This window comes from Haliotis rufescens, unplaced genomic scaffold, assembly GCF_023055435.1.
Source record: "Haliotis rufescens isolate VD_foot unplaced genomic scaffold, xgHalRufe1.0.p SCAF_49, whole genome shotgun sequence".
Lineage (NCBI taxonomy): Eukaryota > Metazoa > Mollusca > Gastropoda > Lepetellida > Haliotidae > Haliotis > Haliotis rufescens.
This window is the reverse complement of record NW_025964212.1, coordinates 685,815-712,483: the sequence shown is the minus strand read 5'-3', so window position 1 is coordinate 712,483 and position 26,669 is coordinate 685,815. Positions and strand designations below refer to the sequence as shown.

Here is a 26,669-nt window from a genome sequence, read left to right as displayed (position 1 = left end):
CCAATATTAAGCCGACACGCCGCGATATGACTGGAATACTGTTAAAAGCGGCGTTAAACCCAACTGTCTAACTCACTATTCAGCGTAAAAGATGTCTAAACTTTGGTTTCCATATTAACATATTAACAGGACATATTTGACTATCAATGCCGACAAGTGTTGTTAAGTTCACGTGGCTGTTGTTAGCATTTAAAACTGTTGATTAATTATCATAATGAGCTTCAGTGGCGTAGCACTATTCTTCATAATTTCCTTATGACATATTACAAAGTACAGTATTAACAGTGTCAGGTGAGGTGAAATGGGGTTTAACATCGCGTACAAGATGATTGCATATATATAGCGAAATGCATGCACGTGTGTGTGTGTGTGTGTGTGTGTGTGTGTGTGTGTGTGTGTTTGTGTGTGTGTGTGTGTTTGTGTGTGTGTTTGTGTGTGTGTGTGTGTGTGTGTGTGTGTGTGTGTGTGTGTGTGTGTGTGTGTGTGTGTGTGTGTGTGTGTGTGTGTGTGTGTGTATGTGTGTGTATGTGTGTGTGTGTGTATGTATGTCCAGAGTCCAGATAATCGTGCTTATAAAAACTTGTCGGCATCCTGTCAATAACTTTATCTACAGTGACTAAAATAACATGTCAAGTAAAGTCATATTTATTTGCTTTCAAGGCCATGTCATTGCTCGGTAACGGCTGGGTAATTTGCCCATCAACGGTTTCACATCGCGTACCTTCTATCAGTCCAATATTGATTCAAATAGCATTGGGAATTACACACATAAGTTGTATTTTAGATAAATACCTAATAGACAGATTGAGAATGTGTGTGTGTGTGTGTGTGTGTGTGTGTGTGTGTGTGTGTGTGTGTGTGTGTGTGTGTGTGTGTGTGTGTGTTTCTGCTTCTACTTCTCCGGACTAGAGATATGACGCGACCGGGGATCGAACCACTGACCTTCCGCTCTCAAGACGGTCGCTCTACCACTAGACAACGGTGACGGGCGATAAATGAAGGAGAAACAACAGATAGTGAGGATATGTGTTTAATGCTTTAGTATTTGAAGTTGTACCTGTTAATAAGACAAGGCTCAATTCCATCAGGAATTCTGACATCTGTTTACCAGACGACGCTGTATTTCTGAAATTTGACACTATGTTGAGTAATTATATAGGGTTGGATGTTAAAGCTGCTATGAATGTATCAGTTATATCACCATGTGTCGGCTTAATGTTGGAAGAAAACCTTTAAACGTTACGTAGGATGGCGACTTTTAACCAAACCGTGTATTTAGCTGACAGACCATGTTTGATAATTTAAAATTTATCAAAGAGGTCCTTACAGTTTTCAACTTTAGACCTTTAAATTGCAGTAATTCATTGTATAAAGATCTTCAGTGATATACACTTATCAATGGATTCGCTACTTATTTCCTTACAATTTTTTCTATAGTTTCTTCCATATATACAAGTATATAGGCAATATCTAACAAATGATGAGAGTAAGTGATTAAACTATGGCATCGCATCCCCTTTAATTTCTGGGTTTTAAAGCCCCGTTTTCCTTCAACACAACACGAGCGATAACGGCTCTGAAACGCTTGGATATATTTTTGACAGCGAGAGCTTCTTTTCGTTGGTTTGTATTTTCATATTTTACGGGAGTTTCCATCACTAACGCGGCCGTAGCATTATCACAAACTTTAAATAACAATGATCGTACGTAATAAGTTTACACCACTCTTGCCGACAGAAAGTCTATGTTATGAACTGCTGGACGTTTCTGTGAGAAGGTCAATGAAGACGTACGAGTACAAACTTAACAAATGTATCTGTATACATAAAACTACAAACAGAATTCAATCATGATTAACAATTCAACAGGTTAAGGAATTCACTGACAACATACGGCATATAAAACAGGAAATAATATCACTGTTCTAGGTCAGCTGACTCCTGTCACGTGATCTCAGGTGTAATGCTGTGAGATTGGGCTTCTTGGGATCAGCTGATCATTGAGTTAACTTTGTGAATTACCTTTGAAATCAGCAACCTGCAAGACCAGGCTTTGGACTGATTCAGGAATTGTTTTATGTTATTTGATTATGTACAGATTGTACAAATGTGAATACTTTTACATATGGGTCACACGTAACATACAGAAACCCGTCCCCATCAAGACAGATACCACGAGGACATGACAGACCATCCTGTTGTGTGAGGATATCTCTGACAAACTGCCCAGACTCTGTCAGCTGAATCACCTTGTGGGAGACCCTGTCTACAAGCAGGATATCTCCTGTGCTGGTTGTTGTGACGCCCCAAGGCACTGTCAAAGCTCTGTCTCCTGTGGGAGCGTAGGTGAAAACAGCTTCTCCTTCACAAGTCACAGATACAAGGGAGTTAACTCGTCCTTCACTGACTATCAAGTTGTTATTACTGGTGACATGGATATAGTCTGGATTCCCTATGACGCCCGTGTTGATAGACTTCAGTATCTTCCCTGTCATGTCCAGTATGTCAACAGAGTGAGACTGTCCATATGTACCTGCCACCAGCTGTGAAGGACTCAGATAGGCCAGGGCGTAGTACTCCTTGCTTGTTTTGATAGTTGACAGCAATACAGGCTCTGGGGTAACATTCACTGTAACTATTTGCTTACTCCATGGAACACTGACAGCTACCTGACTCTCACTTAACTTTGCTATATGCGACGGCCAATCAGAAAGCAGTAGCTGATTAACATGCGTGTTTGGTTTTGATGAGTAACATGTTTTGAGGCTGTTGTTATTGTAATCGGCAACTACTGTCACATTTATACCGTCAACAGATAACACTGTGACGTCCCACAATAAGGGATCCTCCTTATCCCCGTCCGCCTCACAGTCAATAGTGTGATGTAGAACAGGGGTAGACTGGCGGTCACTCACACCACGGACAACAGCAACCTCCCCCAGCTGTAGGTCATTCACTGCTTTCCTCAGCTTGTCCATGTCGTGTGTGAATACAACTCTTCCTGGCGCTGGTTTGTTGTCCGTGTCTCTGATGTCTGTAGACGCCACACGCACCGACTCATAGACGGCATACATGTCCCTCTTACAGTTGGACGTCACAGCATTGGCTGTGAACTCATACTGCTGCTGGTACATCTGCATCTCAATCTCTTGGGATTTTATTTCTGCTTGTAATGCATGTAATTGTTCGTCGGAAGATCGGTCGACTTTATCAAGGAGTTGTTTCTCCTTCCTTAAAATCACTTCTACCACTGCCTGTCGTGATTTTCTGATATCATCTTTGATATTTTGCACTTTGGAATTTATTTCTGTGATTTGAGATTTCCTAAAGATAATTTTATTTTCTGAAGTTGTCATTTTGATTTTCAGTTCTTGGTTTTGATTTGACAGGTGTTCTCTCACAAAAGGGGTCATACTATCTAAACTATCGACATCGTCACATTTCCTGTGTTTTATACTGCAGCATGTATGACAAATGGCCATCCTACAATCTTTACAGAACAACTCTATCTGTTTGTCTTTGTGGGTTTTACACATGAAGCGATGCTTAGATTTTCTCTTGGTGGCATTAGATGCATCCACAACTTCATGGTCACGTGACATTGGCATCATGTTGTGCATCTTCAGACATCCATCACAGAAGACATCGTCACAGACGGAACACCACGATGTGGCAGGAGTTGTCTTCCCTTGTTGTTTGCAAACACTGCAGTTATTCACATCGGCAGCTGTAATGACAAATATCAACCTGTGTTTCTGGATAAAGGTACACATACATCATTAAACTGAAATATTTTGACAATATTTATATTATAAGCATATGATACGATCTGTTGACAGAGGCTCCATGGTTGAAATTTATGTCAAATGTATCTGAAAACAAAATCAATCAAAATGTCCAAAATATATCTGGGATAATGTTTTGAGTTTATAGGAGAGCAATAAGATGATAAAAAACCCAATACTGCTGTTTTCAAGAAAAAAATCACTTTTGATTACACATTCATGGAGTTTATCAATTCATTAGTTCTACATATATTACTACCAAATACAATTCAGTTTCACAATTAGATTAAACCTAATACATCCTTCTATAAATGTTTGGTTGTGCTGAGTGAACTTAAACTATCAATAAATAACCTTCTGCCCCCGGTCCAAAGTCGTCCATCAGCCCCTGGATAACGTGGCTTGGTTTTAGCTGTCCGACCCACTCCTCTACTGGACAGTCAGGGTTGGTCACCTTCGTCAGTTGACTACATGAGGGACATGGGATGCACTTGGCTTGTATTGCATCAGGCTGGGTGTTGGTGTATTTCAGCAGACAGGACTTACAGAATGTGTGATTACATTCAAGTGTGGCAGGGTCTGTGAACACCTCTGTACAGATGACACAGGTAAGGTGGTTGTCTGTTAGTTTCTTGGCGGTCGCCATCTTAAGTAAAACATATGGCTGAAAAAATACTGATGCACATGTAGCTGCAGAAAGGATATCATCTGAAACAAACAACACCGACTTGCCTTAATAAAACATGTAAATGAATGTATCGACCCCGACATCTAATGACATAACATCTAATACGACAGGTGCAGTTAGAGTTAATATTATCTTCAACAGAAAACACCTCGCCACACGTCAAACTGGGGTACCTACTTCAGTGCAGCTGTGGGTAAAGGGGGATAACTCTTGTAACTTTAGTTCCATACATTCATCTGACACACAATGTACATGCACACATCATTGAGTGGAGAGACTGGAAATTAATTATAAATGAAAAACACGTATTTGGTGAAGTGATGCCAGGATAGGTACATAAATATTGCTTTTAAGAACAATGATCTATCTGTAGATAGAAACACATGTGAATGAGTTTAAACCGAACCAGAAGAACAAAGTCGTTTCCACTATGGTTTTATTTCAATTTGCATATGGTTCTGGTGTAGAAACATTTAAACCCCTGTGTCAAGTTCTTATACTAATATGAGTAACATGTGTCACTAGTGATGTGTGCGAAGTTTACAAGCTGAAACGCTTGTACACCACGAGACCAAAGGACGTAGTTTTTTTATCCACTATTTCGAAATAGCCGTCACCTTGTGAGTGAGTGAGTGAGTGAGTGAGTGAGTGAGTACGGTTTTACACCGCTTTTAGCAATATTCCAGCAATATCACGGCGGGGGACACTAGAAATGGGCTTCAAACATTGTACCCATGTCGGGAATCGAACCCGGGTCTTCGGCGTGACGTGCGAACGCTTTAACCACTAGGCTATCCGACCGCCCCCGGCACCTTGTGCAGTTTTGTGTATACGTCAATGTTGCTCACTCACCCACTCCCTCCCTCCCTCCCTCCCTCACTCACTCACTCACTCACTCGGATGTCACCGACCTCTGTTCAGGAAACAGTACTCAGGTTAATGTAATGAAAAAATTACATAAAATAACACGTGTCTGTTTTGCAGGATTTGGTTCACCTTGTTATTAGTTACATTTTAACAAAACATCCAGCAGTATCAGGGCTGTATTTATTCTAGGTCCACTTTTCACTGAAATCCGGTAATCGTGTCACTTCCGTATAACTTTATATGTATAAGAAATATTAGCACATACAGTTAAGATAACTGTTAGATGGTGGCAGAAGCGCATAAAGCATTGAATGTTACGCGCCAAACGTGTGCGTACATGTTTGTACATTAAAACATAATCGGAACATGAAACTGACGATGTTTAACTTTCAGGTTAAAATAGGTAGAAAGAGACAACTTAATGGATCAGTTGATCAGGCTCGATGACTTGCTTGATTGTGTATCATCGTACTTGTCAAGCGTTGCATATAATATTAATTACTGGATTGTTTTGTCCAGACGGAATATTGCTGTGTCAAACGGCCATCAGGAATGCTATCCATTTGTCTCAAAACGTTATCTTTGTGTTACTAGTGTTTGATATCACACACACACACACGCACGCACGCACGCACACACACATACACACAGAAACGTACGCACGCACGCACATACGCAGGCAGGAAGGCAGGCAGGCAGGCACAAACGCACTAACATTCCCCTCTTCTCCCCTCCCCACGACCCAGGCCATGCAGCTGCATTCCATTCAAGTGGGTTGTTCAAAGGGGCATAACCCTTGTGATTACTTGTATGTCGTCACGCAGCCTTGATCGACTGGCCCAGTCTGTCTGTGTAGCTCCATGTTATTTAATGCTGATGACACTAGTGCTTTGTAGAAAGGCACCGAGAGCCTTTAGCAACAATGATATTTCAGGGGCTAACTGACATTTTACAGAAATATACAGATGTAATCCTATTTGGATACGTTGGGATACGTTGACACCAAATCTACTTTCTGTATCAAAGTGTAATCTCTGTCGTTGCATGTAAAAATATAAAATAGGTAAAACACGACAAACCCTTTCCATAATTATAAGAAATCTCAGTTAAGATAACAAAAAATGTAATCTAAATGGGTGACTTACCACAATAACTACACCGCTGTGACTCGACTGTCTGCCCTCGTTTCACTTCCTGGTTGTTGGCCTCCTGTGTGTCACGTGACGTGGCTTCGTTCACGTGATTTCTTGAAGCAGGTATGTACAGGTATCAAAGTGTAAACAAATATTGCACGAATCTATTCGAAAACATACCATTAACATAACACATTTTTGGAACACATTCTCAGTTTATCTATTAGGTATTTATCTAAAATACATCTAATGTGTATAATTCCCAATGCTGCATTGGTAGTATGTACGCGATGTGAAACCGTTGTTGGGTCTATTGCCCAGCTGTTACAAGCAATGACTGACTTTATATATATTAGAACCACAACCATCGTGGATGTTGTTAATGTATCAAACAATATGTTAATAGAGATGATATCGGTGTTCCATTCAAATCTAATAATAAGGAAATCATGTCTGACATATCAAACTATATCTTATTCTAGAAAGTGTTATGTTAAAGTACGTTTTTGAGAGGACAAGATGCTGTTTTGACAATAGAATTTACAAATGACATATGATAAAATTGTTTTTATTTCCACAACACATTTGTTTTCAGCGATTTCATTTTAACACATAACCCCTCCTTTCCCCACATAGTCGATCCCTTAAGCCGTTGCCGGTTCTATTGGCAGTCGGTTCGAATCCAGTTAAGTCCGATTATGATCCGTAAGCTTCATACTCGTGCTTGACGGTTTCACCAAAGTGGTAAGCATCTTCGACCTGCGTCACCTTTCTTCTACATTAAGCTGTTTTTCTGTGTTTGATGTTGTTATTTACAGATTATGTTTTCATATTAATGCCTTTACCCCGAACTTGTTTGCAGGTATCATACCGACACACGCATATATTCATATGTCTGAATTAACGAATTATTCCAGGTCATTTCGGTGAAAAACCATTCTGTATTTTCTTGGATGACTTTGCCGTTCGTCAATCTTTACAATGGTCGACGATCATTATCAGCTACGTCCCAGGCAAGATTATGGTGTCACTGACAAATCGAATCCCATATTCGTCCTGGTTATGTTTCTAAGTTTGTCAGTACCATACCCGCGCCTCGTGGGCTCGAATCCCGATCCGCTTCGATTTTATTTCTAGGTTTGTCAACACCATACCCGTGCTCGTTTCACCAATGTGGTAAAGGTCTCAGACTTGCATCACTTCGGATTTCCTCCCACATTAAGCTGATCATGACGCGCCGTGATGTAACTGGAATCAAGTTCAAAGCATTGTTATAAAATTAATTCTCTAACTCACTTTTCTCCGCGACCAACGGAAACGAACCATCACATCTCCTCTAACGAGAAGCATAAGATGCTTGGGTCCTATCGCCTTTAAATAGAATCGTCGAATCAATTCAATGTAAAGTGAGAACGCTAATGACAACACAGTATGGCATAGGTCATATTCTAAAATACCATTTAATAATACACATGTGATAATCATAGTTGTGCACCAACCTGCCGTTCTAGATCCTGTGTGAGTTTGAGGCTTATGCCAAAGTTCAGGTTCATAAACCGCAGGTAGTGCAATGTCTTTGAAACAGAACGAGCGGCCAGCCTAAACACATAATCGCACGATGATTGGTTAAAACATTTCACAAACTTTGTCTTGTGAAGCTGAGAGTAGTTGAACTTGGCGAAATATACTCTTAAAAAAAGGAAACTTGACAGACGTAAAACCACTTTTTGCCAAATATCTAAAATAATATCATTAAATGAGTTAAACAGAAAGATGATGTGTCTATAATTCGCGAAAACACATGCAAAGCACATAAACGTAGCGTTTGGGGATCAATTTTACAGCTTCATCCAAACGCAACCGCCTGTAAAAAACGTGCAGCACAGGATCCTGCATTTAGGCATGCATGCCCCGATGCTGAATGGATATAAAAGTCCACATCAACGTCTGTTTATACAATCCTTATAACGGCAGTAGAGGCGGTGACAGAATTCCAAGATTGAATGCAGCTCAACGGAACAACGCCATTGGGAGATTACAAGCTGGAGCAACTCAGCAAGAAGTGGCCAGGCACTTTGGCGTATCAAGACAGATAATCTCCGCACTGTGGACCCGATACAACAACACCAACAGAGTTGACGACAGACTAAGGTCAGGAAGACCAAGGGTGACAACCCAAGCACAAGATCGATACATCCGGTTGCGACACCTCCGAGAAGGCACTTCCACAGCCACGTCAACAACCACACAGACCCCTGGGGTACGCAGAATATCAGATCAAACTGTACGCAACAGACTAAGGGAGGCTGACCTTTTTGCACGAAAACCTGTTCGATGTCATGTATTGACCGCACGTCATCTGGCGGACCGTCTGCTTTGGTGCCAACAGAGAGTTAGATGGGCAAGTACAAGGTGGAGAAATGTAGTGTTTACTGACGAGTCCCGTTTCCTACTCACACGTGCTGATGGGCGCGCACGTGTCTACAGACGTCGGGGTGAACGTTACGCCCCCAACTGTGTGCAGCAGGTTGTCCCATTTGGCGTGGGGAGTGTCATGGTATGGGCCTGAATTCATCACGGTGGTAGGACGCCTCTCGTGCATGTGGCAGGTGCATTGACAGGTGTGCGTTACAGAGACCTGATCCTACAGCCTTACGTTCTTCCTCACGTCAAAGTTCATGGCGGACAGTTCCAGCAGGACAACGCTCGACCGCATATTGCACGTGTTTGTCAGGACTTCTTACAGCACAACAACATCCAGACATTACCTTGGCCAGCCCGGTCACTAGATTTGTCCCCGATTGAGCATCTGTGGGACGAGTTGGATCGACGCGTTCGCGGAAGGAATCCACCGCCCCAAACACTTCCGGCGCTTCTTGATGCACTTCCGCATGAATGGCAGCACATCCAACAGCGTGTTATTGACAACTTGATTGCATCTATGGGTTGTCGGTGTCAAGCGGTGATTGATGCACGTTGTGGGCACAACTGATACTGACATTTTCTGTACCCCTGTGACATTAACTGTATCGTGTACGTGTGTCTGTCTAGGTGACACGATTAATGTTTTGAACATTGTGTATATTGATCTTCAAACAGTGTTTCAATTATGGTTTCTGTGTCCTATTTTGAAAAAATCGCATTATATTACATTTTGAAAGTCAGTGTCACGTTTCTATTTTTGAAGAGTATACATTCTGGTCTATAGACCAATGTCCTCGCCGATCTATGGGCACGCTGTTTGCGGGCATCTTGTTACACAATACCAATCGCGTGTAGCTGGAGTAGTCGTGGTATATACGATGAAAGACGTTGTATAAATCTACATATACGTCATCGTCAAGTTTGATGACGTATTTGACATTGGCACATTGCAGACTCACCCATTTCATACCCATTGGTCTTTTGTAAGTCAAGTTTCTGTAGCTATCTAGTAAGTTCCCCTGTTATATGTCACCGTCATTTCCATCACATGAGCATGTTTGGTCCTTCCCAGCAGGAAGAGAACACGTATCGAGTAGTTTGTGTACAGAGAACTGTTTCCGAGGGCCAGTATTGTTCTCATGGTATCACGTCGTTTCCAGTTAGTCAAAGCAGAGTGGACCATGAACAAAACAGACAGCTGGCTGTCAGACGGACACAATGTCCTGTTTTCTAGGAGGATCTGTGTGTTCAGATCTGTGACGTAGCGAGTCTTAGTGTGTCCACGTCTTTGTGGCACGTTGCCGAACGTTCCTTCCAAATCTTGGTGCATGTTCAGTGGTAGTTCTGAAAACCTTGGACTTCAAGAAAGACCAGCCAACAGACGTGTGGTATGTGAAAAATACAATTGCCACAATTTCAATACACAGCAGCAGCATTAAACATTTCAGTGTCATTGTCCGAACATGTGCATCCATCACGGCGGCTGAAAGCTTATGCTATAGCGGAGTGATGATAAATGTGCAGGTTCAATTTTGTACACTTTATCTAAATTTGAGAGGTTAAGGATGTGTCATACTTTTAACCGATAATTCAGGATGTTGAGCAAATATTTCTGAAGGTCAATATGCAAATAAAATTAAGCCTGAAGGTTTTGGAATTCAGCATGTTGAGCAAATATTTCTGAAGGTCAATATGCAAATAAAATTAAGCCTGAAGGTTCTGGAATATTATACATTTTTATATATATATTAATTGAAGTGATAAAAGAGATTCATACGAGGGTCTGAAATAGTCATCAATCTGCCAACATGGGGACCAAGGTCATATCGACCAGCATTTCGCGGGATCCAGATCGGAACTGGATACACTATAGCTAGTTTCGCTGCTTCAAGTATTGATCGTATTACAAAACGCATTCTAGCGGCGTTCAGAACCTTTTTCATTCTCATACGACTTTGTAGTTCAGGTGAAGCAAGAACACAAATGCCAAATAAACAGATGCAAACCAGATGTTACACCTTTAAACCAATCCTATCAAAACCTTTCAATACTGAATTCTGTTTCTACCTGTCCCCAACTCTAAACACATAATGACGTCAATTTGCGTTGCTAATTATTCACACAATGACATTGTATTTTGAATATGATATTAACTCTTTTAAAGATAAAACTAATAATAAATAAATAAATAGTAATCATCATCATCATCATCATCATCATCATCATCATCATCATAATAATAATAATAATAATAATAATAAATATAGCTGCAAAGCAGCAATGGCGGGCTCCAAGCTATGCTGTGCACAAACGTCCATGTTCGAATCCTCAAAGGGTTTCCTTGTACCAAATCCCTCAAATGTAGGCACCACTTGTAGGGTATCGCCGCTACGAAATTGTCATGTGCCGGGGTGTCCAAGTCTGTTCTTACCCCATTTCCGACCTCAGACATGTTCGAATCCATTAAGGGTTTGCTTGTACCAATTCCGTAACAAAATAGTCACCGAAATCGCCACAACGAAATTGGCGTGTTCCAGGGGTGTCCCAAATATTAATCAAATATTACCACCAAAGGTGTTACTTTTAGCATGCAACCAAGAACAAAACAATAAGATGCATATGGCACACTAACTTCATGAAAACTTTCAATAGTTTCTGTGGGGAACCTTACAAGATATGATCTTTAAAGTAAAGTTTCGGTGAAAAAAATGTTCAAAATCAAAATCCAATAGGTCCTTCGATTTAAAAGATATCCAAAATCGGCTAACAGAGTTTGATGTGCTATGTATGGAGACCATTCTCAGAAAGTGTGAAAACATTTCATGCAATGGATATAGAGGAGTATGCATTTAAAGACAGGTACCCAAAAGACAATGGTAAAACCTTGAATCCAATATGGCTGCCAAACCACGTGACCAGTGACCAAAGTCAAAGAACATCAAATGTCAAGCACCCAAAGCAGCAGACACATCTAAAGTTTGAAAGTAATTGGACAAGCGGTTGCGAAGCAATTGGGCAAAATATAGCTTTTAAAATTGCTTATTTTTCAGTTATCTGCCCTTGGTCTTTGGGCCTACGGCCTTGGAATTTGTGTGGTATCTGGTACGTAAGTATCATGATACACATACAAAATTTGAATGGAATCGAGACAGTGGTTATTATGCTAGCTCTGGTACAAAAATCGGCGGAATAATAATAATATTAAATCGAACGATAGCACTGGGACTCTTCAGCTTTTCGGCTTGGTGACTCTTAACCAGACTGTAACTTCTTTGTCAGTGGAGCTCCAGTCAAATGAATGAGCGTTCTGAGTTCGTCAGGGTTTATGTCGTATTGCTGAGACAAAGTGCCAAACCTGTTTCCGACCTCGTCCATGTTCGAATCCTCAAATGGTTTGCCTGTACCAACGCCGTCAAATGTAATGAACCGCTTGTCAGACATCACGACGTGTGTCCCAGTGTGTTCTTAACCGATGTTTGACTTCGACCATGTTCGAATCCTCAAATGGTTTGCCTGTACCAACGCCGTCAAATGTAATGAACCGCTTGTCAGACATCACCACATGTGTCCCAGTGTGTTCTTAACCCATGTTTGACTTCGACCATGTTCGAATCCTCAAATGGTTTGTTTGTACCAACGCCGTCAAATGTAATGAACCGCTTGTCAGACATCACCACGTGTGTCCCAGTGTGTTCTTAACCCATGTTTGACTTCGACCATGTTCGAATTCTCAAATGGTTTGCCTGTACCAACGCCGTCAAATGTAATGAACCGCTTGTCAGACATCACCACATGTGTCCCAGTGTGTTCTTAACCCATGTTTGACTTCGACCATGTTCGAATCCTCAAATGGTTTGCCTGTACCAACGCCGTCAAATGTAATGAACCGCTTGTCAGACATCACCACATGTGTCCCAGTGTGTTCTTAACCCATGTTTGACTTCGACCATGTTCGAATCCTCAAATGGTTTGCCTGTACCAACGCCGTTAAATGTAATGAACCGCTTCTGAGACATCTCCACATATGTCCCAGTATGTTTTTAACCCGTTTCCGACCTCGAATCCTCATGTTCGAATCCTCAAATGGTTTGCCTGTACCAACTCCGTCAAAAGATAGTCACCGTTTGCAGGACATCACCACTACGAAATTGGTGTGTGCCAGAGTTAACCAGAGTGAAGCATGGGTTGCTGAAGTCCAATTCTAACCCTCATCTTCAAGGGCAGCATACATACTGCAAAAGACACTTGACGGTCAAAGGGAAATAACCCTAGGTTTTCTGAGCGATGTATTCGGTATTTTGTCCATATTACCACCAAGCGGTGTTACTTTTAGCATGCAGCCAAGAACAAAAGATGAGCTACATGTGTCCGACTAACTTCATGTAAACTTTCAATAGTTTCTGTGGAGAACCTTACAAGATGTGATCTTTATATAAAGGAAAACTTCGGTGAAAGAAATCATCAAAATCAAAATCAAACAGAGCCGTCACTAAGACAGATATCCAAAAACGGCTAACAGAGTTTGGTGTGTTATGTGTGGAGACAATTCTCAGAAAGTTTGAAAGCATTTCATGCAGTGGATTCAGAGGAGATAGTATTTGAAGACAGGTACCCAAAAAACCCTGTGAAAACCTTGAATCCAATATGGCAGCAACTAAAAAAGATATCCAAAATCGGCTAACAGAGTTTGATGTGATATGTATGGAGACAGTACTCGGAAAGTTTGGATGCATTTCATGCATTGGATTCAGAGGAGATAGGATTTGAAGACAGGTACCCCCAAAACCCCGTAAAAACTTTGAATCCAATATGGCTGCCAAACCACGTGACCAGTGGCCAAGATCAAAGAACAGAAAATGTTAAGCACCCTAAACAGCAGACATGTGTAAAGTTTGAAAGTAATCGGACAAGCGGTTGCGGAGCAATAAGGCGAAATATATCTTCAAAAAATACTTGTTTTTCAGTTATCTGCCCTTGGCCATTGGGCCTACGGCCTTGGAATTTTTGTGGTATCTGGTACCTAACAACTTGCACACACATACAAAATTTGAACAAAATCGAGCCAGTGGTTAAACTGCTATCTCTGGAACAAAAAACGGCGGAATAATAAATAATAATAAATAATAAATCGAACGATTACAATAGGGCTCTACAGCCTTTCGGCTTGGAGCCCTAATAATCCATGGAAAATATTACATACAAAATTCTTTGGAATAGACCCGTATACAGCCTCAAACCTATCGAGGCCAACAAACCTGATCTTGTCCTTTTGGATAAATACAATGAAATCATTTATATCATTGCAATTTCTGCCCCTTTTGGCACTAATGTGATTGACCAGATTCCGGAAAACATGGCAAATAAGCTGACCTCACTTTCGAAATGTCCCACTTGCATCCCAAGTACCAAGTGTTGTTCGACTCCCTATTTTTCTGGGTGCCTTAGGTTTGATACCTCACAATCTGTTGACTGACATTGTGAGAGTACCGGGGTTTACTGCCAGCAATACAGCCCTTCTGACGATCTGGGTAATGCACAAGGCTGCAGTGTAGGGGAGGCTTCACATTCTACGAAACGTTCTGGGTGGGTTCGACAAGACAACGCTTCCTGGGAGAAGTCCCATTTGCTTTCTGGGCGGCGTGTAGAGGGGGCAAGGGTTCTGAGACGATGATGAGCCCAACCAGCATGACTGTGCCGGGATCACCCAAACCCTCTCTTATGCATTTATATTTAATAATCTGTACATAATAATGCAAAATAATTTTAGCGCCACGCACAACCATCGCGTTGAAGAACACATTCAAGCTGGAATTGTGTTATTTAGCGTAAAATATGTCTAAACTTTGGTTTCCATATTAAGTCGAATGTAAGATTACCATTACACAAAAAAGCGACAAAAGTCTTTCCACATCCAATAGAAATCTCTACAAAGTCGAGTGTACGATTCCGACTATATCATAAGCATGTGTTTATGAATCACTATCAAATAGTATCAGGGTGTCACATAAGAGGAATGGCGTAGATGGGACTGATCCCATACCTGTATATGCTGTAACATTGTGGTCCATGATCATTTGTCTCAGATTTGGCAGACTGGAATATTCTGATCCTGTGTCGATGCCTGCCATAATAGGATTTTATTTGATAAAAGGCTGTGTTGCAGATAAAAAAAGTGTTCAAATTTGATCCTTCTTTCTCAATATTATATTAGCAGGACATATTTGAATATCAATGCTGACAAGTGTTGTTAATTTCACGTGGCTGTTGTTAGCATTTTAAACAGTTGATTAATTATCATAATGAGCTTCAGTGGCGTAGCACTATTTTTCATAATTTCCCAATGACATATTACAAAGTACAGTATTAACAGTGTGAGGTGAGGTGAAATAGGGTTTAACATCGCGTACAAGATAATTGCATTTATATAGCGAAACGGTTGCACGTGTGTGTGTGTTTGTGTGTGTGTTTGTGTGTTTGTGTGTGTGTTTGTGTGTGTGTGTGTGTGTGTGTGTGTGTGTGTGTGTGTGTGTGTGTGTGTGTGTGGCTTAATAGAAAGGAACACATCGTCAGTTTCATGTTCCGATTATTTTTAATGTACATACATGTACGCAAACGTTTGGCGCGTAACATTCTGCAAAACAGACACGTGTTATTTTATATATTCATTACATTAAACTGAGTTCTGTTTCCTGAACAGAGATCCTTGACATCCCAATGAGTGAGTGAGTGAGTAAGTGAATCAGTCAGTCTGTCAGTCAGTCAGCAACATTGAAGTACATCCAAAACTTCACAAGGTGCCAGCTAATTTGAAATAGTTGATAAAAAAACAAACTACGTCTTTTGGTCTCGATGTGTACAAGCCGTTTCAGCTTGTAAATTCCCGTACACATCACTAGTGACACATGTTACTCATATTAGTATAAGAACTTGACACAGGCTTTAAATGTCTCTACACCAGAACCTTATGCAAATTGGAAATAAAACCATTATTGAAACGACTTTGTTCTTCTACTTCGGTTTAAAGTCATTCACATGTATTTTCTATCTACACACTTTATGGTTAAGACCATTGTTTTTAAAAGCAATATTTATGTGCCTTTCCTGGCATCACTTCACCAAATACGTGTTTTTCATTGATAAATAATGCCGGGTCTCTCCACTCAATGAGGTGTGCTTGTACATTGTGTGTCAGATGAATGTATGGAACTAAAGTTACAAGAGTTATCCCCCTTTACCCACAGCTGCACTGAAGAAGGTACCCCAGTTTGACGTGTGGCGAGGTGTTTTCTGTTGAAGATAAAATTAACTCTAACTGCACCTGTCGTATTTAGATGTTATGTCATTGGAAGTCGGGGTTGATACAATCATTTACAAGTTTTATTAAGGCATGTCAGTGTTGTTGTTTTTCAGATGATATCCTTTCTGCAGACACATATGCATTAATATTTCTTTAAGCCATATGTTTTACTTCAGATGGCGACTGCTAAGAAACTAACAGACAACCACCTCACCTGTGTCATCTGTACAGAGGTGTTCACAGACCCTGCCACACTTCAGTGTAATCATACATTCTGTAAGTCCTGTCTGCTGAAATACACCAACACCCAGCCTGATGCAATACAAGCCAAATGCATCCCATGTCCCTCCTGTAGACAACTGACGAAGGTGACCAACCCTGACAGTCCAGTAGAGAAGTGGGTCGGACAGCTGAAACCAAGCCACGTTATCCAGGGACTGATTGACGACTTTGGACCCCGGGCAGAAGGTAACTAATTGATAGTTTCAGTTCAATAAGTATAACTAAACTTTTAAGGAAGGATGTATTAGGTTTAATCCAACTTTGGACCGCCTCCGTGGTCTTGTGGTAGAGCGTCCGCCCGGAGAGCGGAAGGTCCAGGGTTCGATCCCGGGCCGCGTCATACAAAAAGACGTTAAAAGATTGTACTTGTTGTTACCCTGTCTGGCGCTCGGCATTAAGGGGCTAAAACAAGGACTGGTCGGCTCGGAGTCAGTATACTGTGTCTGAGTGGGGTATTCATGTTAAACTGCGGCATGGTATCTCAGTGAGCTAGCACTATAAATCGGCATTGGTCCGGACTAGTACAAGCAGCCACTCACACACATACACGTGCATGCACGTCGCTATATAAGTGCAATAATCTTGGACGCGACGTTAAACCCAATTTCACCTCACCTCACCTTAATCCAACTTTGAAACTGAATTGTTTTTCGTAATGATATGTGTAAATAATGAACTGATAAGCTCCATGAATGTGTGGTTGGATTTGATTTTGTTTTTGAAAAAGTAACAGTATGATTTTTTAGCATATCATTGCTTTCCTGTAAACTCCAAATATTATCCGAGGAATATTTTGGACACTTTGATTGATTTTGTTTTCAGAAACATTTGTCATCATTTTCAAGCAGAGACCAAGCAACCCGTCAATAGATTCTATCATATGCTTGTAATATAATATTTTGTTAACACATTCTCAAGATATTTCACTATAATGATGTATTATATACCTTTATCCAGAAAAACAGGTTGATATTTGTGTGTGTGTGTGCGTGTGTGCGTGTGCGTGTGCGTGTGTGTGTGTGTGTGTGTGTGTGTGTGTGTGTGTGTGTGTGTGTGTGTGTGTGTGTGTGTATGTGTGTGTGTGTGTGTGTGTGTGTGTGTGTGTGTGTGTGTGTGTGTGTGTTTCTGCTTCTACTTCTCCGGACTAGAGATATGACGCGACCAGGGATCGAACCACGGACCTTCCGCTCTCAAGACGGTCGCTCTACCACTAGACAACGGTGGCGGGCGCTAAATGAAGGAAGACAACAGATTGTGAGGACATGTGTTTAATGCTTTAGTATTTGAAGTTGTACCAGTTAATAAGACAAGGCTCAATTCCATCAGTTGACATCTGTTTACCAAACGACGCTGTATTACTGAAATCTGACACTATGTTGAGTAATTATATAGGGTTGGATGTTAAAGCTGCTATGAATATATCAGTTATATCACCATGTGTCGGCTTCATGTTGGAAGAAAACCTTTAAACGTTACGTAGGATGGCGACTTTTAACCAAACCGTGTATTTAGCTGACAGAGCATGTATGATAATTTAAAATTTATCAAAGAGGTCCTTACAGTTTTCAACTTTGGACCTTTAAATTGCAGTAATTCATTGTATAAAGATCTTCAGTGATATACACTTATCAATGGATTCGCTACTTGTTTCCTTACAATTTTTTCTATAGTTTCTTCCATATATACAAGTATACAGGCAATATCTAACAAATGATGAGAGTAAGTGATTAAACTATGGCATCGCATCCCCTTTAATTTCTGGGTTTTAAAGCCCCGTTTTCCTTCAACACAACACGAGCGATAACGGCTCTGAAACGCTTGGATATATTTTGACAGCGAGAGCTTCTTTTCGTTGGTTTGTATTTTCATATTTTACGGGAGCTTCCATCACTAACACGGCCGTAGCATTATCACAAACTTTAAATAACAATGATCGTACGTAATAAGTTTACACCACTCTTGCCGACAGAAAGTCTATGTTATGAACTGCTGGACGTTTCTGTGAGAAGGTCAATGAAGACGTACGAGTACAAACTTAACAAATGTATCTGTATACATAAAACTACAAACAGAATTCAATCATGATTAACAATATAACAGGTTAAGGAATTCACTGACACCATACGGTATGTAAAACAAGAAATAATATCACTGTTCTAGGTCAGCTGACTCCTGTCACGTGATCTCAGGTGTAATGCTGTGAGATTGGGCTTCTTGGGATCAGGTGATCATTGAGTTAACTTTGTGAATTACCTTTGAAATCAGCAACGAGCAAGACCAGGTTTTGGACAGATTCAGGAATTGTTTTATGTTATTTGATTATGTACAGATTGTACAAATGTGAATACTTTTACATATGGGTCACACGTAACATACAGAAACCCGTCCCCATCAAGACAGATACCACGAGGACATGACAGACCATCCTGTTGTGTGAGGACATCTCTGACAAACCGCCCCGACTCTGTCAGCTGAATCACCTTGTGGGAGGCCCAGTCTACAAGCAGGATATCTCCTGTGCTGGTTGTTGTGATACCCTGAGGCCCTGTCAAAGCTCTGTCTCCTGTGGGAGTGTAGGTGAAAACAGCTTCTCCTTCACTGGTCACAGATACAAGGGACTTGACTCCCCCTTCACTGACTATCAAGTTGTTATTACTGGTGACATGGATATAATCTGGATTCCTTATGACGTCCGTGTTGACAGACTTCAGTATCTTCCCTGTCATGTCCAGTATGTCCACAGAGTGAGACTCTCCATATGTACCTGCCACCAGCTGTGAAGGACTCAGATAGGCCAGGGCGTAGTACGTCTTGCTTGTGTTGATAGTTGACAGCAATACAGGCTCTGGGGTGACATTCACTGTAACTATTTGCTTACTCCGTGGAACACTGACAGCTACCTGACTCTCACTTAACTTTGCTATTCGCAACGGTCTATTAGAAAGCAGTAGCTGATTAACATGCGTGTTTGGTTTTGATGTGTAACATGTTTTGAGGCTGTTGTTATTGTAATCGGCAAATACTGTCACATTTATACCGTCAACAGATAACACTGTGACGTCACACAATAAGGGATCCTCCTTATCCCCGTCCGCCTTACAGTCAATAGTGTGATGTAGAACAGGGGTAGACTGGCGGTCACTCACACCACGGACAACAGCAACCTCCCCCAGCTGTAGCTCATCCACTGCTTTACTCAGCTTGTCCATGTCGTGTGTGAATACAACCCTTCCTTGCGCTGTTCTGTTGTCCATGTCGTTTGTGAATACAACCCTTCCTGGCGCTGGTCTGTTGTCCGTGTCTCTGATGTCTGTATACGCCTCACACACCGACTCATAGACGGCATACATGTCCCTCTCACAGTTGGACGTCACAGCATTGGCTGTGAACTCATACTGCTGCTGGTACATTTGCAGCTCAATCTCCTGGGATTTTATTTCTGCTTGAATTGCATGTAATTGTTCGTCCGAAGATCGGTCGACTTTATCAAGGAATTGTTTCTCCTTCCTTAAAATCATGTCTACCACTGCCTGTCGTGATTTTCTGATATCATCTTTGATATTTTGCGCATTGGAATTTATTTCTTTAATTTGAGATTTCTTAAAGATAATTTTATTTTCTGAAGTTGTCATTTTGATTTTCAGTTCTTGGTTTTGATTTGACAGGTGTTCTCTCACAAAAGGGGTCAGACTATCTAAAGTATCGACATTGTCACATTTCCTGTGTTTTATACTGCAGCATGTATGACAAATGGCCATCCTACAATCTTTACAGAACAACTCTATCTGTTTGTCTTTGTGGGTTTTACACATGAAGCGATGCTTAGCTTTTCTCTTGGTAGCATCAGACGCATTCACAATTTCATGGTCACGTAGCATTGGCATCATGTTGTGCATCTTCAGACATCCATCACAGAAGGCATCGTCACAGACGGAACACCACGATAAGGCAGGAGTTGTCTTCCCTTGTTGTTTGCAAACACTGCAGATATTCAGATGGGCAGCTGTAATGACAAATATCAACCTGTCTTTCTGGATAAAGGTATACATACATCATTATAGTGAAATATCTTGACAATATTTTCACAATTTGTATATTATAAGCATATGATAGGATCTGTTGACACAGGCTCCATGGTTGAAATTTATGACAAATGTATCTGAAAACAAAATCAATCAAAATGTCCAAAATATATCTGGGATAATGTTTTGAATTTACAGGAGAGCAATTAGATGATAAAAAACCCAATACTGCTGTTTTGAAGAAAAAAATCACATCTGATTACACATTCATGGAGTTTATCAATTCATTATTTCTACATATATTACTACCAAATACAATTCCATTTCACAATTAGATTAAACCTAATACATCCCTCTATAAATGTTTGGTTGTACTAAGTGAACTTAAACTATCAATTAGTTACCTTCTGCCCCGGGTCCAAAGTCGTCCATCAGCCCCTGGATAACGTGGCTTGGTTTTAGCTGACCGACCCACTCTTCTACTGGACTGTCAGGGTTGGTCACCTTCGTCGGTTGTCTACATGAGGGACATGGGATGCACTTTGCTTGTATTGCATCAGGCTGGGTGTTGGTGTATTTTAGCAGACAGGACTTACAGAATGTGTGATTACATTCAAGTGTGGCAGGGTCTGTGAACACCTCTGTACAGATGACACAGGTGAGGTGGTTGTCTGTTAGTTTCTTAGCGGTCGCCATCTGAAGTAAAACATATGGCTGAAAAAATATTGATGCACATGTAGCTACAAAGGATATCGTCTGAAACAAACAACACTGAATTGCCTTAATAAAACTTGTCAATGAATGTATCAACCCTGACATCCAATGACGTAACATCCTTATACGACAGGTGCAGTTAGAGTTAATATTATCTTCAACAGAAAACACCTCGCCACACGTCAAACTGGGGTACCTGCTTCAGTGCAGCTGTGGGTAAAGGGGGATAACTCTTGTAACTTTAGTTCCATACATTCATCTGACACACAATGTACATGCACACATCATTGAGTGGAGAGACTGGAAATTAATTATAAATGAAAAACACGTATGTGGTGAAGTGATGCCAGGATAGGTACATAAATATTGCTTTTAAAAACAATGATCTTAACTATAATGTGTGTTGCTGGAAAATGTGTGATTGAGTTTAAACCGAACTAGAACAATAAAGTCGTTTCCATTATGGTTTTATTTCAATTTGCATAAGGTTCTGGTGTAAAAACATTTAAGCCCCTGTGTCAAGTTCTTATATTAATATGAGTAACATGTGTCGCTAGTGAGGTGTACGGGATTTTTCAAGCTGAAACGGCTTGTACACCACGAGACCAAAGGACGCAGTTTATGTATTAATTTACCTTCTATTTGAAAATAACCGGCACTTTGCAATTGTAAAGTTTATATGTTTGCGACTGTGTCATAAGACAGCTCACATATACTCACTCACTGACTTACTAATCGTGTACGTACCTGTATATAAATATATGAAGTAAAACATAATCGGAACATGAAACTGACGATGTCTTCTTTCTATTAAATCACAAAAAACATCTCCCGCCACCCCGAACACTCCCCCCCAAACACCCAGACACACACACACACACACATCCGACCCCACCCCACCCAGCCATACACACACACATACACTGTCCACCACCCCAACCTCCCACACACATCCACACACAGACAGACAGACAGACAGACACAGACACACACACACACAGCTATACCAATACACAAACACACATCCACACACAATACGCCCACACACCCACACACCCACGCACACGCACGCGCGCGCACCCAACCACACCCCCCCAACCCCCCTCCCCCCAACCCCCCCTTTTCTCTCTCTCCCCCCCCCCCCCCACACACACACACACACACAAAACAAAACAAAACAAAACACATCTTCATCAACATCCCCACACACACTCACCCCACCCCACTACAGCCACGGCACAGGCCATGCAACTGCAGCCGACGTAAGTGGATGTCGCTGTTTGTTTAAAAGGACATACTCCTGGCGAAAACTTGTATATCCCCCTGTAGCCTTGGTCGACTGTCGCAGTCTGTCTGCATACCTCAAAGTTGGCAACAATAACACTTTGTGGAAAGGCACCGCGAGTGGGTAGCCGCTTTCAGCGATGCGATTTCAGATGACATTATGCAGAAATATACAGATGTCATCCTCTTTGGATACGTTGGGATATGTTGATACAAGTCTACTTTCTGTATCAAAGTGAAACATTTGCCGTTGCATGTACACATACTAACATAGGTAAAACACAACAAAACCCTTTCCATAATCAACGGAAACATCATCCAAAATCACAACAAAATCCACTTGTGTAAATGCTGTGAAGATTGATCTGTTAGGATATATATAAATGTCAAAATTACCTTAAGTGTCTTTCATGATATGTGTTTTAGTTAGTTTTGTTATTTAAGGCAGGCTGAACCTTCTATTATCTTCAAAATGTTCTATGATACCGAAAATCAGTGTCTACAAGGCAAGTTTAAGTTGGAACTCCATTCCCGGGAAAGTTTAGATACCGAGAGGATGTAACCCAACACCTACTTGCCTTAATACAACATGTAAATGAATGTATCAACCCCGACTTCCAATGACATAACATCTAATACGACAGGTGCAGTTAGAGTTAATATTATGTTCAACAGAAAACACCTCGCCACATGTCAAACTGGGGTACCTGCTTCAGTGCAGCTGTGGGTAAAGGGGGATAGCTCTTGTAACTTTAGTTCCATACATTCATCTGACACACAATGTACATGCACACATCATTGAGTGGAGAGACTGGAAATTTAATTATAAATGAAAAACACGTATTTGGTGAAGTCATGCCAGGATAGGTACATACATATTGCTTTTAAGCAATGAGCTGAACCATAAAGTGTGAACATAGAAAATACATGTGAATTTGTTTAAACCCAACTGGATGAAGAAAGTCGTTTCCATAATGGTTTTATTTCAATTTGCATAAGGTTCTGGTGTAGAAACATTTAAACCCCTGTATCAAGTTCTATACTAATATGAGTAACATGTGTCACTAGTGAAGTGTACGGGATTTTAGAAGTTGAAACGGCTTGTACACCACAAGACCAAAGGACGTAGTTTCAATTTCAAAATAGCCGGCACCTTGTGAAGTTTTGCATATACGTCAATGTTGCTCACTGACTGACTGACTGACTGACTGACTGACTGACTGACTCACTCACTCACTCACTGACTCACTCACCCACCCTTCCACCAACTCACTCACTGCCTCACTCACTCACTGCCTCACTTACTCATTGGGATGTCACGGATCTCTGTTCAGGAAACAGTACTCAGGTTAATGTGATGAATAATAATAAAATAACACGTGTCTGTTTTGCAAGATTTGGTTCACCTTGTTATTGTCTACTTCTAACAAAACATTCAGCAGTCTCAGGGCTGTATGAAAACATTTTTGCTAGGTCCACCTTTCACTGAAATCCGTTAATCGTGTCACTTCCGTATAACTTTATATGTATATGAAACATTATCACAAACAGTTTCATGATGGTAATATTGGATATCCATCCCACCATCATCGATAACTGTTAAATGGCGGCAGTAGCTAAAAAAGCATTGAATGTTACGCGCCAAACGTGTGCGTACATGCATGCACATTAAAACATAATCGGAACATGAAACTGACGATGTCGACCTTTCTATTAAGTCACACACACACGCACGCACGGCAGCAAGCACGCACGCACGCACGCACGCACGCACGCACGCACGCACGCACGCACACACACGTACGCACGCACATACGCAGGCAGGGAAGCACAAACGCACTAACATCCCCATTCTCTCCCCTCCCTACGGCCCAGGCCATGCAGCTGCATTCCATTCAAGTGGATATTGCGGGTTGTTTAAAGGGACATAACCCTTGTGATTACTTGTATATCGTCACGTAGCCTTGATCGACTGACCCAGTCTGTCTGTGTTGATTACAATAACACTTTGTGGAAAGGCACCATGAGTGGGTAGCAACTTCCAGCGACAGATATCAGATGACATTATACAGAAATATACAGATGTCATACTCTTTGGATACGTTGGGATATGTTGATACAAGTCTACTTTCTGTATCAAATTAAAACCTCTGTCTTTGCATGTACACATACTAACATAGGTAAAACACGACAAAACCCTTTCCATAATCATAAGAAATCTCAGCTAAGATCACAACAAGTTACTGTTTGAAAATGTAATCTGAATGCCTGACTTACCACACTGACTACACCGCTGTGACTCGACTGTCTGCCCTCGTCTCACTTCCTGGCTGCTTTCCTTTTGTGTGTCACGTGACGTGGCTTCGTTCACGTGATTTCTTGAAGCAGGTATATATATATATATATAAACTTTATGATTTCATTATTTTATTATATATATATTTATATATATATAAATAGTACGTTATTAGTTCATATCAATGTGTGCCATTCAGGTCTAATATGAAGGAAAACATGTCTGGAATATCACACTTATTCTATACTATTCTATACTCATTCTTGAGGCACATGTGAAAGCTGTATATCCCCTGTTTTAAAATTATCACATTAACGCCTCACACATGTCAAATATGTGTATTTCCTGAATATGCACTATCGGTCACGTGGCCTTGAAAGCAAATAAATTTGACTTGACTTGACTAAATGACATGTTTTCAGTCACTGTAGTTCATGTTATTGACTGGATGTCGACTCCGTGTCATCGGGTTCATCTGTAAAATTTAATAAATAATAGCCTACGATACCAAAAATCATTGTCTACAAAACAAGTTTAGGTTACAACATTCCAGGGAAAGCTTAATGTTAAAGTACGTTTGTGAGAGGACATAATGCTGTTTTGACGATAGAATTTACAAATGACATGTGATAAAATGGTCAATACGTTTATACTATGTATAAGGCTCGCAAAAGTCCAAATTCAATAGCTACAGACAACCTATGGTTAGCTGTACATTGAAAACAAATCTTGTGTATATGTGATTTCAGTTTGTAGATACAAATGATTAAAAACTTGTATAGCGTTTATATTTTGGTTTGATATCATGACCTTTCTGGACAGATTTATGTTGGAGACCCGAAGGGAGGCGTCAAAGAAATTGTTTCTTTCAAAACACATTTGTTTTAAGCGATTAAAACTTTCCTTTTCCCATACAGAATATCAGATCCCCTAAACTGAAGGAGAGAAGTCAAACAATTTGGGTTTGGGAAAAGAATTCTTTTACCAATTATGACTTATTCACATGATCACCCCATCCAACCAATGAATATCAAATAGTCGACCCCTTAGGCCGGGACAGGTTTTATTGGCCGTGGTTTCGAATCCAATTATATCCGATTATGATCCTTGATCTGTAGTCATTGTAACCATACTTGTTGGGGTCCCTGAAGCGGTAAACATCCTCGACCTGCGTCACTTTTTTCTACATTAAGCTGACATGCTCCGATATGATTGAAAAGTTCTTTAAAAATCTAAACACAGCTATTTCTTTCTATCAGTCGGAATATAATAGATACCCTGTGGATAACAGAAGGATGATGGTTCGGACTCGAAGTGTTTCGCTGTAAGGATTTGTACAATTGTAAGTAGCCACATACACACATGTGGGTGCACGTCGCAAAATAAGTGAAATAATCTCGAACGAGATGATAAACCTCATTTCATCTGAATCATATATGTTAGTTGTTGTTAATGTTGGCAATTTTTTCACAGGTCACAACGTCAGGTGACACCGGTTTTTCGCACAAGATAACATTACTAATTACAAAACAAATGTATGCTACTCCCACCACGTGGTTGATTATGACAATCGGAACAGTATACAGTGTACAGTATACTGAATAATGTAAATATGTAAAATATACTGTTATACAAAGTCAGAGGTGTCGGAGGTGTCGATCTCATCCGAGAACAACTGAATGACCTAAGACCTAAATGTTTGATCCCTATTAACGGATCAGTCTGCAGTGACTGTCCTATCTTATGAAACATTAATCACGTCATGCACTGTGAACTACAATCATTATGCGTTCGCGGATTAGGATAACGTGTACAGAAAGAGTTACCTACCTTAGACTAGAGCCGTCGCATGGCTCATTCGGATCAGATAACTGTATA

The 26,669-nt window shown here is 40.7% G+C and overlaps 2 protein-coding genes across 3 annotated transcripts in view; both read right to left on the bottom strand.

Annotated features, from left to right (window-relative positions):
* The window catches only part of LOC125371710 (E3 ubiquitin-protein ligase TRIM9-like), a 52,311-nt gene extending 45,727 nt beyond the window's left edge, over nucleotides 1-6,584 (bottom strand). The window contains exon 1 of the mRNA XM_048383522.1: nucleotides 6,485-6,584. The gene's annotated coding sequence lies outside the window, so the exon portion shown is untranslated. The remainder of the gene's footprint in view (nucleotides 1-6,484) is intronic.
* On the bottom strand, nucleotides 894-24,863 carry LOC124139014 (tripartite motif-containing protein 2-like). Of its 2 annotated transcripts, none has more exons than XM_048383524.1 (3): nucleotides 24,773-24,863; nucleotides 20,902-21,193; nucleotides 894-3,726 (listed from the first exon to the last, which is right to left on the bottom strand). In XM_048383524.1, exons 2-3 carry the CDS (start codon nucleotides 21,191-21,193, stop codon nucleotides 2,075-2,077), a joined length of 1,944 nt encoding a protein of 647 aa, XP_048239481.1. In that variant the 5' UTR covers nucleotides 24,773-24,863; the 3' UTR covers nucleotides 894-2,074. The 2 variants fall into 2 exon arrangements, with proteins under 2 accessions (XP_048239481.1, XP_048239480.1); XM_048383523.1 differs by lacking the exon at nucleotides 894-3,726 and adding an exon at nucleotides 17,728-20,478.
* Nucleotides 24,864-26,669: the final 1,806 nt, after the last annotated feature.